Here is a 14,076-nt window from a genome sequence, read left to right as displayed (position 1 = left end):
ATGTTCATCACAACTTCTTCTACCTCTTCCATAGTAACTGCCCGCATTAATGCCATATTTTGGTCTGCTGTAACAGTTCTTGGTATGTCTCTACATATATTATTAATAGCCTCCCGTCGATCCCTTTGAGTTTCCGTGGGTACCCCCCGAAAATAATCCACTAACGTCTTTTCAATACCGACCTGCTCCACCTCTCTTTCCCCCGCAGCATTCTTAATAGAAAAAATCCTATTGCGCTGCCTATGTTGAATCATGGCTTGATGAAAGAATTTGGTATTCCTCTCACCTGCTCTTAACCATCGGACCCTGGATTTTTGGCGCCATAAAATCTCCTCCTGTTTACGACGTTCCTCTAACTGGCTTATTAGACATCCTTCCTCTCTACTGGTAGCTTCATCTCTACCTTCCAATATTATTTTTTGCTGTAAAATCTCCATGGCACCTTCCAACCGCTGCTTAGCCTCATGAATATTCCCAAATTCTTTTCGATTCCATTCTTTGATTCGCTGTTTGAGTTCCTTAAGCTTCAGCTGAACTGTATGCATACTTCCGTTGCCTCGACTAGTGCATTGACTCCACCAGGTTTCCATTTGTTGAACAAATTGGGGATCCCGCAACCAAAAGGATTCAAAACGAAAAGGCTTTCTCCCTTTTATCTTCTTTATGTCTACCTCCAACCGAATGGGCCAGTGATCTGAGCCGATGCTAGGGAGAATTGTAGCTTCAATGAAAACATCCCTATTTAAAATTGGCTCGGATAATAAGAAGCGATCCAGGCGAGAGGCAATTTGGTGCTGTCCTCCACGCCGGTTATTCCAGGTATGTACACCATTGATTGTATGTATATCCACTAATCTTAACTCCCTGATCAAATCATTAAACTCCTCCATAAGTGAATCTTCTCTCCTAACCCCTCCTCTCTTCTCTCCTAAATGGCGAATGAGATTGAAATCCCCCCCAAGCATCCAAGGAATATGCAGAAGAAGATTCCTCAGAGTATGGAGGTTCCTCAAGAACGCCTGCCTGTCTCGAGGAATGTGGGGTCCATAAACCCCCGTAAACAGAATCCGTTCCCCCATCCCGACTAACCGAAACACACCTGAAAGAATTCTTGGAAGAGAATACCAATGTTCGAAAATTACCTCCTCTGGGTTCCACAAAACGGCCAATCCCCCTGCTGTCGCTATTGCATCTAAAGCCATAACCTCATAGCCAAGTTTCATTTTCTTAACAATTTCTTCCAGCTGTTGACTTTCCATTTTCGTTTCCTGGAGTACCAGAATACACGGCTTATCTCTCTTTACACGTTCCTTCAAATATCGCTGCTTCCCTTGACTATTAAGTCCCCGTATATTCCAACTTAATACAATCATTTAAAATTTTCGAGGGTTTGGTAAAAATACCTCGGACAGAGGTATCACCTTTCCAGAGTTTACCAGATTCTCGCCCACTGCTTGAATTGATTCATTCAACGTGCGTCGCCCTTTCTTCCGACCAAGCTTACCTTGACTATCCCCTTCCTGAGTGTCATGTATCAGCCGCGAGTCTAAACAACCAGCCGTCTTCTCCTTGTACCGTTGAAAGGTTTCCTTATATAATTGTTTCTCATTCTCTGGAATGAACCGTTCATCCAATTTTTTCCACTCAGTAAGCAACTTCTTTAGAATGGATTCTTCCTCGATGCTCGCTGCCTTTAAAACTTCCTGCCCCTCCTGAGTTGGAGCTACATTCGTATCATCGCGAGCTTTGTTCTCGCCTTCCGGTTCTCGACTTGGACTTCGACTTTTCCTCTTGCCATCCTTGATAATTTCCATCGGTGCAATGACGTTGCTCTCCAGGTCCTTTACAAATTGGTTGGTGTCCTTACCCTGAGTTCCTTCGGCAACCCGTGTTTGCAGAATAGTATACTGATTGTGATTTGCAGGGATGGTATTTGGGGCCGGGGTGTGGACTTTAAGATTCCCAGGAGGTGGTCTCCTTTTCCGCTGCACCTCTTGAAACCCTGATGCTTCCCCAATTCTCCCTTCACGTGGTTGAGCACCGCCAGGCGTATCCTTTGTGGTCATGGGTTCATGGCTTGTAAGTTGGCGTTCAGCGGTTGTTCAGTACTCTGTGGACAATCCCTGGCAAGGTGACCGTAAACATGACAGCGTCGACAACGAAATGGTATGTGCTCATAATCTATAGGCTGCTGCCAAATTTCATCCTGATACTCAAGCTCAATAAAGTCTGGTAAAGGATCTGAGATGTCCATATACACACAAATCCTTGCGTACGAGGTATATTTACCCCTCTTTGTGGTCTCAGCCACCTTAACAAATGAGCCAATTGAATTTCCAATTCCTTCTAATATTTCCGGATCCCAAAATTCATCTGGTAACCCAAAGAGACGAACCCAGAGCGGTGCAACTTTGATTTGCTCAGCCTCCGGGTTATACCTGTCCTCCCAATACCGTATAAACAAACCCGCATTATTCATGAAATACGGACCCTCTTCAAACACCGCAGCCTTGTCCTGTAAATTGGCAAAAATGACTGTAAAGAACCCCTTAGCACCCAATTTGAGATCAATGTGGCCTCGCGGTTTCCATCGCTGCTGGATCCATCTCAGGAGATCCCGTTCAGAAGGCTAATACCCGATGAATTTATAAATCAACGCATGGTCACGCATATAACAGCGATAATCCTCCAACTTGTGACTGGGAATTACGTACCTTGGTTTTTTTTGGGCCCGTGGAAGACATTTATTGACCAGCCGTGCTTGCCACTGGTGCCCCAGGACTGGCGTGTCATCAACTTCTTCTAGAAGCGGACCTTTCCCTCGACTGGTGCTGGATTGACCCGCCGTAACATCCCGAAAGGAGGGGATTTCACCCCTCCCTTGCCGTACAGCCATTGCGAAACTCGAGCCTCGAGCGATCCCAACTGCAAATCTCTGTGCAGCAAGATGCCCGGAAAAAAGCACAAGTTTACCCTTGTGCGAAATTACCTCGGAAGCGTTGTGCGATTAAGATGCAGAGCGATTATTCACCTTTTAGCTTTTATTCAGATTTTTTTTTAAGTTCATATCCACTTCTTTCTCAGTGATTGGGATACCTTACATGTTTCTTGTAACCATTTTTTTTTATGGATTAATTACTTTTTTCATATATTTTTTATTTTATTTTGTAAAAGTATTTTTAATTTTACGACTACCATTTTATTTTAAAGACTATAATTTTATTTTAATTGTTTTTTCCAAGTTGCAGTGGAAGTGTGAGTAAATTTAAGCATTATTTTCTTCCAATGTCATTTATTTATTTAAGGGTTTTGTTTTGATTCAATCCTTCAATATAGTTACTCTCTAGCTTGCAACAAATTTGAGAGATTTTTATATTTTATTAGAGCTTATGCACACATGCTTTAATTGTTGCTTCTAACTCACTTTAGCTTATTTAAAGAGTTCTCTTGCAATTTAACACTAGATGAGATTATAATATTATTTGATGAATACTTTTGTATGGAACAAATCAAAGTAGTTGATTTTGTTTTTGGTATGGTAATATATTGATTGTGGTTAGTTTTTAGCTTGTGGATTGAGTGTTTCTACAATTCAATACCAAATAGGATTGCAACATTTTTTTTTTGTTGAAGCAAGAGAAGATCCTTCTATTTCAATAAACCAAAAGTAATGTTACAACATATACAAAAAAAAAAAAACCTGACTTCACCCTGGACTCCGGAAAAATCAAGGGCATCTTGCCATAGATATGACCCTCCAATCTACAAGAAGTAAAGCGGACCTATCAAACTTCGGTTAACCATTATGGTTTTTAACCCAAAGTCAAAATTTGCTAACCCTCACATCACTGTTACGAAAAGCTTGAAAAGACAAGCGGCCCCACCAAAAAGCATGGCCAAATCTGACCGTCGATTCTCTTTACAAAAATGAACAGTTTGGAGAAATATCGCATAACCAAGATGCTCGAACATTAAGGCATGATGGAGGGTGGTATTCCTTACCATAGCCTTGCCACATGTTGAAAGCCTAGTGGAATCGCTCTCAAAATTCCCAAACCACTTACCACTCAAAAGCCCCGCGATCGCTTGGAAACCACTTAAAGCCTGGTTTTCCACTTTGTGGGAGGAAAGAAGGAGAATATCCGTCGTTGGAAAGTTCCAGCTACCCTTCCTGCGAAAGCTTGCTACGAAACTTGCCTCGAGAACATCCGCTGGCTGTAAATGAAATCCTATATTGCAATTCAAAGTAAGAAGGAGACTGAAAAACTTACAACAAAGGCTTTTGAAACTGCTCTGAGTCTGCCCTTCTTCAAGGTACCAATCAAAGTACTGTATTTGAGCCTGCTTAGAAAGCTTCATTCCGTGCCTTTCCCTCTAGCCAAATGTCCAAAAATTTCTCTGTCCTCTGCCGCTTGTTCGTTAGAGAGAGCTTTTAATCTGCTCTGAGGGATTTCCTACCACTTCATCTCAATCCTGCATTCTGAATTAATCACTCCTTGATTGGCCAGTATATCCGCTAGTTTATTGGCTTTTCAACGAACATGATTGAAGCTAACAGTTTGAAGACTCAGGAGATGTTTCCGAATTCTTTGGTACACTTGTATTAGTCTCCAGTGTTTTGAGACCCTCTCCGGCGCTATTCCACAACTGATTCTCTTAACCGCGTTTATAGAGATCTCTGAGTCTGCTTCGATAATGACATTAGAGCTGTGATTTAGTTTTAGAATCTCTAGACATTGTTCCAATGCTATTAATTCAGCCATATTGTTGGTGGCTGTGCCTAAATGGTAGTGGAATATAAAGATTATATTTCCTTCTTCGTCTCTTAACACCCCTTCATAACCTATTGTTCGAGGGTTACTTTTTGAAGCACCATCAATATTGCATTTTAGATAACTTGTCGGTGGAGGATGCCAAAACTCCTTTTCCATTTCCAAATCTCTTTCCTTTCTGCTTAGTCCATGGTGAATGATCTCTTGCATACCCAGATGCCTGAGAGTTCTCAATTCATTCTTTGTGGGAGGATTCTTGGGAAAATTGCGAATAGTGGTGGAAACTGTCTCCTTAATCTGTTTCAAGATCAGATTCATCAGGTGAAGAGGAGTAGTTTTTTCCTCCTTGAAAATTCTTTTATTCCTTTCTTTCCAAACATTCCAGATAATGAAGCTTGGCATAAAGGTCCAGGCCAAATTAAGGATCTCATTCTCCGAAAAGTTTTTTCTCCACTTGTTCAGGGTATTAATGATACTTCCCTTATCTCTGTCTGTCTGTTGAAAAATGGTATCAAAAGAATCTCACAACCAAGTGGTGTAGCTACAGCTGTTGAGAATATGCTCCATTGTCTCCTCCTGAGCTTCACATAACTGACATTTGGAAGGCCCAATAACACCCCTTTTCCGAAAATTGTCCCAAGTTAATATTTTCTTGTGGTGAACTAACCACATAAAAAGCTTGAATTTCGTCCACCCTTGGTGGCTCCAAAGATGTTTCCAGGATTTCGTCAAAACGCAGGGATCTAGGTTTAGGATAATTCTTTTGCTTCTTTAATATTAAAGGTGCCTTCTTTATTGAGGCCCCATCTTAACTGAACCTGCCCATCTATTACCAAGATCTTCCTTTGTTTTAACATGCTCATGAGTTCCTCTGCTATTATCTTTATGTGGCTATCCTCATTGTAGTCTATGCTTCTCCCCACTTTTCAGAGTCATGTGGAGGATTCCAGAAATCTTTGACTTTGATTAATCCTTGGGAATCTGTTTCCTGCTTGAGGCTCATAAAATTCTCTCTTATCAGTGTTGGTTCTTGTTGCCATTTGTCTTCCTAGAAGAGAGCCAGATCTCTTGCTCTGATTTCCCAGAAACTATTGTTTTGTACAAGACTTCTGTTTTCCCAGGCTTTATTCCAGATGTAAGAGCCTTTTATGCTTCCAGACATTCTTATAAGATCACTTGTTTGCCAGGAGCTTGCATATTTTTCTTTCCAGGTCTTAGCCCATTGAGCCTCCGGTTCTTTAACCCATCTCCACCAGAGCTTGGCTCCTAAAATGTTACTTAGAATCTCCTGATCATCCAAGCCTAGACCTCCATGACTTTTGGGTTTACAGATTTTATCCCAAGAAACAAGGGCCCATTTCTTCCTTGTTTCCTCCTTGCCCCAAAGGAAGTCTCTCTGTATATTCCTGAATTGCTGTAAGACCCCTTTGGGAGCTGGGAGGGCTGATAAAAAGAAAACAGGGATAGATTGTAGAACTACCTTTGTCAGAATCAACCTACCAACTAGGTTCAATGATCTGAAAGTCCATTTTTTAACTTTGTCTTGCATCTTGTTGATCACTGGTTCCCAAATACTTTTATGCAATGGTCTAGTTGTAAGTGGAATTCCCAAATACTTTAAATGGAGGGAATCCCTTTGAAAGCCCAAAATTCTGGAGATATTCCTCTGAATTGCAATGTTAGTATTTAAGAAAAAGATTTTTGATTTGGAGAGATTAACTTCCATACCTGTAGCCATGGCAAAGTCATTTAGGATTTGTTTGTATGCTGAAGCTTCTTTGACTGTGGGAATACCTTGTAGCATGGTGTCATCCACAAATTGTTGGTGAGTCATTTCCTGACCATTCTCCGTTAATTGAAGGCCCTTAATCTTTCCCAAGGCTTTGGCATGTGAAATGGATCTGCCCAATCCTTCCATCATGAGGATAAAGAGAAAGGGAGAGAGTGGGTCTCCCTGCTTGAGGCCTCTAGAAGGGGTGAATATTCCTGAGGGCGAGCCATTCACCAAAACAGAAAAGCTGGATGAAGTTACAAGAGTCATAACCCAACTAACCCAATTGTGATCAAACCCGAAGGCAAGAAGGACCATTTTGATGTAAATCCAGTTCACCTTATCATACGCTTTGGCAATGTCTAATTGCATGATCATACTAGCCTGCCTTTTGCTGGTTAGCATGTGAACTACCTCATGGGCTTGAATAATGTTATTCAGGATTTGTCTTCCTTCCACATAACTAGATTGTTCCCCTGAGATTAAAGAAGGAAGAAGAGGTTTGAGTCTGCTAGCCAAAATCTTGGATATAATTTTGTAAACCACATTGCATAAAGCAATGGGTCTGAACTTATCAGGAGTCAGGGTAGAATCATGCTTGGGGATCAGGGAGATGAAGGAGGTGTTGAGAGCTTTCAGAATAGTCTTGTTTCTTTTGGAATCCTCTACAACATTCAAAATATCCAGTTTGACAACATTCCAGCAGGCCTTAAAAAATTCAACATTGAAACCATCTGGTCCTGGAGCTTTACCATTCTGCATATTTTTGATAACCTCACTAACTTCCTCTTCGGTTACTGGTTTATTCAGGTTAAAATTGTCCTCTCTAGACACCATTTTAGGGATATTTTTTGTGATTATCTTAATGCATTGCTCTCTATCTAGATTAGTTTCCTTAGTGATGCTTCTGAAATGTTGAACCAACACCACTTATATATTCTTATGAGAGGTCTGGGGCTCCCCATTTTCATTCAATATCGAAGAAATTCTATTGTGTTCCCTATTGGCTATGGTTGATCTATGGAAAAATTTGGTATTTTTTTCACCTTCTTTGAGCCATTGAACTCACGATTTTTGTCTCCAAAAGATTTCCTCTTGATTGCATAAGTTCTCCCATTCTTGATTATGTTTATCAGCTTGCTCACTTTTGGCTTTGTCAAAACCATCTGTGATCAAAGCTTGATTTAGTTCCTGTAGTTTAATTTCCACTGATCTTTTGTTAGAAAAAATATTACCAAAATCCTTCTTGTTCCATTCTTTGAGTCTGTGTTTTATGTGCTTTAGTCTTTTGTGGAGGAGGAACATCTTAGTGCCCTAGATCTCCAGATCTTTGGACCACCATTTTTCAATATTGCTGATGAAATCTGGGTGGGAGAGCCATATATTCTCAAATTTGAAGGGCCTATTCCTTGGAGAATCAATCCCCTTGATATCTAAATTAATCGGCCAGTGATCAGAACCTCCAAAGGGGAGAACACTAGCAGTTATTTCTCTATTAGTGAGCATCAACGCCTCTGAGATCAAAAATCTGTCTAACTTGGAGGCGACCTGGGCCTCACCTCCTCTTTTGTTATTCCAAGTAAAAAGACCATTGTGCATTTCAGAGTCAACCAGTTTCATATCTTCTGTGAAGGAGTGGAACGCTACTGAATCTTTACTTAGCATTCTGGTACCTCCTTTTTTTTTTGAAAGAGATTTAATCATGTTAAAATCTCCTCCCATGACCCAAGGTATTTCTTCATGTATGCTTCTAAGATCTACCAGGGAGTCAAGAAATCTGAGTTTTTCATCTATTCGTTGAGGACCATAAACATTAGTAACCAGGAAGGTTTTTGAAACCCCCACTGGTTGAATGATTATTGATAAATAATTTCTTGAAGCCTCCCATATATTATGCTGACTTTTTGGGGGTTCCATAGAGTGAGAATTCCCCCAGCTGTGTTATCTGCTTTAACTTCTAGAAACTTATATCTGTTAAGCCATTTGCTATGGATTTGTTTTAATTTATGAATGGATCATTTTGTTTCCTGAATGAAGATTATGTCTAGCATTGCTAGTTTCATTCTGTTACTGAGCATCCTTTGTTTTCTTTTACTCCCTAGACCTCTGATATTACAAGATATGAATTTCATAATTAAATATTTGTAAATGAGTAACTGGTTAGATCTTTCATCTTACCTGAATCTATCATTATCTTTCCACACTCCATCAAGAGCTCGTTTTTCTTTTTCCTGCCCCTCTTCTTCCTGGGTTTCTGGTTGCTAATCCTGGAGTTGATTTCATTGTTTTCACCCCTCTGTGATCCTATTTGTGAATGTTCTTACCTTTATCCAACCCTCTGTCTTGAGTTTTCCATAAAAACAACTATTGTATTCTGTTGCATTCTTCTTCAGGCAGTGAATATATTCCTCCTTTGGTTCCCTGCATCAAGAATCCTTCCAAATCTAGGTTTTCCTTATCTAGAATTTCTTGTAGTTCATGGTCTTCCAGGTCTGTTTCACTTTGGGTCATTTCCTAGTCCATCTCCATTTCTGTTTCACTTTGGGTCATTTCTTGGTCCATCTCCATTTCTGTTTCAGTTATCATCATCTCTTTTTGAGGACCAATGTCTTGAGATTGTTTGTTTTCCTCTTCTTTCTTTTTTTATTCTGACCCTCCTCCTGATATTGGTTGTCTCTTGTGATTTCTTCATTCTCTTCCAGCACTTGAAACTTGTTCTGACTGACTTTCTGCCCCTCGTTATGTTGTTTCTTAAGCCCCTTTTTTCCTCCTTTTCCTCTACTTGCTACTTTCTGAAAGCTTTCAGAGTCCTTCGTTGTAATAGGTTTGTTTTTGTTGTCTGCTTTACTGAGAGGGCAGTCTCTGAACAGATGACCATGTTCATGGCATCTACGGCATCTGAATGGGATATGCTCATAGTCCACTGTCTGCACCCACTCCTCATCGAAAACTTCCAAGATAACTTCATCCGGAAGCGCTCCTGATAGATCCATTTCCACACAAATCCTTGCAAAGGAGGTGTATTTTCCTCTTCTTGTGGCTTCAGAAGCTTTGACAAAATGTCCTAGTTTATTTCCAATGGTAGCTAGCGATTCAGTTTGCCAATAGTCAAGAGGTAGAGAATAGAGCCTTACCCAAACTGGAACCGAAGAGAACGTCTCCCGCTCTGGGACAAATTTCATCCTCCATGGCCTCATATAGAGACTAGCTGCTGCAAAAAAGTAGGGTCATGTCTTTATCTTCGATATTTGAGAATACCATTGTGAAGAATCCCTTTGACCCAAGATGCAGGTCAATGCTTCCTTTGGGTTTCTAGTGATACTTGATCCACGTATGTAAAGATTTTTCAGTGGGCCATAGTCCCATGAATTTATAGATAATGGCGTAGGTCCCCATGTGTTCCCTGTGCACCTACAGAGCATGATCATTTAATATTACTCTAGGAGTGATTTCTGCATTTGGTTTACAAGGTCCTTTTTGTTTTTTGTCTCTTGAACCCTGACTTTTGTCTTCTTCCTCTTTGTCCTTTATGTTGTTGCTTTCCTTGTTATTGGTCCCATCTGTCTCCTTTTCATTATCCTTGTTCCCTTCATTCACAAAACCTTTGTTGTTCCCCGTCGATGTTTTTCCTCTACTGGCAGCAACATCTTTGTAGGAGGGAGCTTAGCTCCCCCCTCTACTGCCCTCCATTAGAGACATTCCCTGCAATTTTCTAAAACCCTAGTTGCTTTGGCTCTCCCATGTCAATCCCTCCTTCAAGCAACAAATAGGATTGTAACATTATTCAATGAATATTTTTCTACTATTTTTTTAAAACAAATCAAAGTATTTCATTTTATTTTTGATGTAGTAATTTTTTTATTGTTGTTATTTTTTCACTTATTGATTGAGTGCTCTTACCATTCAACACTAGATGAGATTGTAACATTATTTAATGAATACTCATTGATTCCTTTATGTTATTAACCTAATTTCCTCCTTAGAGTTAATATCCATGAGTTTTTATACCGATGATCTATTTGCTAATGCTTAGCTCTTATTTCTAATTATTTTTATGCATCATCGCTAGGATCTAGTATCGATCAAGGCAACGATATAATTCACCGTCACTAGGAATCCTTGTCATCCTAGCGAAAATGTTTCACATTTATTTGTTTTGTCCTATTGACGATGGTTGAGCTTCTAGAGTCTTGTTTTCCCTATTAGATCGACTTAGATGATATTCTCTTCAAGTTGGCTTGGGTGTATTATTAGAGAAGCTTTCTAACTTGTCTTTAACCCAAGTGTCCAAGTTCATCCTCCTTGGGAGGCCTCTAGGCCTATTTAATCTAGTGATTCCCAAGGGTAAGGCTAATAGTGAGTTTCAAATCTTGGAGAGATTGACGAAATTATACTTCCTTGCATCTAAGATCTTGTGCTTAGGTGATTATAGATCTTTTGTTACACTTGGAGAAGGGGGTTATGTTATTGGCTTGAGGAAAGGGCTCTCTTGTTTGGAGGTATACATTCTTTGCATTACCATTTTTTGATTAACATATCTATGTTCCTTTTCTACATCATGATATGATCATGTTGTACACTTGTGCATGTAGTTTCTAGACTGATAAACCCTCTGCGAAAAGCTATTGTGGGTTTGGTTGGTGCTGCATGTGTGTAGGGTTTTGTCTTATTGCACGATGAAGCAAGATCTTCAAGTTGGAGTGGATTCTTCTTTGCATCAAGCCCAATATACGTCACTAATATGCGAGGGTGCCTGGAACCAACTCTCAAACCTTTCTTTTATAGCCATTTGTATGAGTGTAGAATGTGCTTTCTTATATAGGAAGGAATTAGGGCTATATTATTTGATCCTTTTCCATGATCAAACACTTCTCAGTAGATCATCATCTAATCAACTAGGTTAAAATTAGCCTGCTAGATCAGGTGAAATTCTCCTGTAACAGATCTAGTGACTTCGTTAGGGAGTAAGCCCTAAATCTTTTAGATCTCCTCTTTGTCATTGATTTGGATTTATATTGCTTGGTTTTCCTTCTTTGAGTGATTGCGACCTTTTTTGGGATGTTATTTCTCTAGTCAGCCTTAAATTTTTCTTAATCTCGCTCAAATCTCTCCCTTAGATTCATTTTTTCCTATCATCGTTGTCTAGTAGAGGCTTATAGGGTAATGATTATGTTCATCGTTGGGTGATATCTATATTCAAGATGATGCTGTCATTGGGTTGCTAAGCCTAACAAAGCAATGAAACTCTAAAATTAGGTTTTTTTTTAGGGGTTTTTTTTCAAGAATTTGATCTAATATTTCAGATCTTCCTTCTCACTATCCTTCTATGTACAAAGTTGTTGTTACTTTATTTCATATATAATTATTTGTCTTGAATCTATCTTCATTTGAGTGTTAGGATTCCTAGCTAAGACAATTTTGTTTGTATTTGAATTCTAGTTGCATGAATCAACTTTAGGCCTTCTAGATTTGTGTACTACTATCATTAGTAGCTAATAATCATATCAAATCTGACTTGGTTCCTTCATCGTGAGCTTGATCCATTCATTAGCCAAACTTTAGGGTTTCTTTGAAGCCTTCTTGTGCTTATTTTTGAGGTTATTTTCCTCAAGAATCGAGTCTTTCTTTTTAGGTCTATTTATTTTTCTTTGCCTACAGTTCAAATCTAGTTTCAAATATACATTTGATTGATGCATTTTGTTTTGTTTAGTTTCCTTCTCTTTGTTGAGTTTTCATCCAATTCAAGTGATTTTTTTGCTTACTTTTGCTTGCATTTGGTGGTGTTTTGGTTCTAAACTTGTTGTGGTTGTGAAAATTGTTGCTAGAAAGATTTGTTTGAGTATTCCAGTTTTGTTTCTTTTATCAAATTTGAAATTATTTGTTTACTCCCATTCCTTGCTAGCTTGTCCTTGAGTTAGGGTGTATGGTTTTGACCTTTGTAGATCATTTGTTTCTTATACATTGAGCTATATCCCTACTTGAATTGCATCATCCTTATAGGGTAATGATTATGTTCATCGTTGGGTGATATCTATATTCAAGATGACGATGTCATTGGGTTGCTAAGCCTAATAGAGCAATGAAACTCTAAAATTAGGTTTTTTCAGGGGTTCTTTTCAAGAATTTGACCTAATATTTCAGATCTTCCTTCTCACTATCTTTCTAAGTACAAATTTGTTGTTACTTTAATTCATATCTAATTATTTGTCTTGAATCTATCTTCATTTGAGTGTTAGGATTCCTAGCTAAGACAATTTTGTTTGTATTTGAATTCTAGTTGCATGAATCAACTTTAGGCCTTCTAGATTTGTGTACTACTGCCATTGGCAGCTAATAATCATATCAAATCTAACTCGGTTCCTTCATCGTGAGCTTGATCCATTCATTAGCCAAACTTTAGGGTTTCTTTGAAGCCTTCTTGTGCTTATTTATGAGGTTATTTTCCTCAAGAATTGGGTCTCTCTTTTTTAGGTCTATTTTTTTTCTTTGCCTACAGTTCAAATCTAGTTTCAAATATACATTTGATTGATGCATTTTGTTTTGTTTAGTTTCTTTCTCTTTGTTGAGTTTTCATCCAATTCAAGTGATTGTTTTGCTTACTTTTGCTTGCATTTGGTGGTGTTTTGGTTCTAAACTTGGTGTGGTTGTGAAAATTGTTGCTAGAAAGATTTGTTTGAGTATTCCAATTTTGTTTCTTTAATCAGATTTGAAATTATTTGTTTACTCTCATTCCTTGCTATCTTTTCCTTGAGTTAGGGTGTATCGTTTTGACCTTCGTAGATCATTTTTTTCTTATACATTGAGATATATCCCTACTTGATTTGCATCATCCTTTCTCTTCATTTGCTTTATTTTGATTGTGTTTGAGCTATTTATTTGGAAAATCCCAAGTCTTGAGAATTTGAGTGTCTTTTGTTCTTGCTTGGGGGTCTTCTTTTTTCTCCCTTTTGAGTGATTTTTTTGGATTATTTTCTTGGGTCTGCGTTACTATAAACTTAGTAAATTTCATGAAATGTTAGTGGGAGTGTTGGAGGAAGTTATCTTCAGTATAAAAGGAAAAAGACTCTTTACCCTCCTGTAATTAACTTTCATCGAATTGAAAAGTGAATTTTTCATTATCATATAGATGCATTAGGGTGTTACTAACAAGACTCTAACACACCATATGAGTTTCATGCCATCTCCCTCTTGAGTAAACAATAACCTCATAAATTAAATCTTTAGTAAAATTGCTTTGACTCGTCTTTTCTTTTACTAGTAGCACACCAACATTAGTTTAGGCTAGGGTCTTGGACTAGGAGTGTGAGGTAAACTGCTCCAACACTAGGAAAGAAACTTATCATCTTACGATAGGGAGGATAAATCCATTTTCAGTGACACAGTCACGAAAGCCCTTCTAACACAATGGTTAATCACAAGGTCACACTCGAGGCTGATAGAGTTACATAACCCGCTTCATTAGCCTTAGTGGAACGGATTGTATAATTTTCACTTATTACAAGTGGTGTCATTAGAATTTTTGTTGTCATGCTT

The 14,076-nt window shown here is 38.8% G+C and overlaps 1 protein-coding gene across 1 annotated transcript; it reads right to left on the bottom strand.

Annotated features, from left to right (window-relative positions):
• Nucleotides 1-2,062: 2,062 nt before the first annotated feature.
• LOC149138582 (uncharacterized) lies at nt 2,063-2,896 on the bottom strand. The gene is made up of 2 exons (XM_089450401.1): nt 2,753-2,896; nt 2,063-2,515 (listed from the first exon to the last, which is right to left on the bottom strand). Exons 1-2 carry the CDS (start codon nt 2,894-2,896, stop codon nt 2,063-2,065), a joined length of 597 nt encoding a protein of 198 aa, XP_089306527.1.
• Between the last annotated feature and the right edge of the window lie 11,180 nt (nt 2,897-14,076).

The sequence above is a fragment of the Pinus tabuliformis genome, chromosome X, assembly GCF_031772625.1.
Source record: "Pinus tabuliformis cultivar Carrire ecotype Pingquan chromosome X, CPIR1, whole genome shotgun sequence".
Lineage (NCBI taxonomy): Eukaryota > Viridiplantae > Streptophyta > Pinopsida > Pinales > Pinaceae > Pinus > Pinus tabuliformis.
Note: the sequence above shows the minus strand (reverse complement) of the source record. Positions and strands in the feature narration are given on the sequence as shown.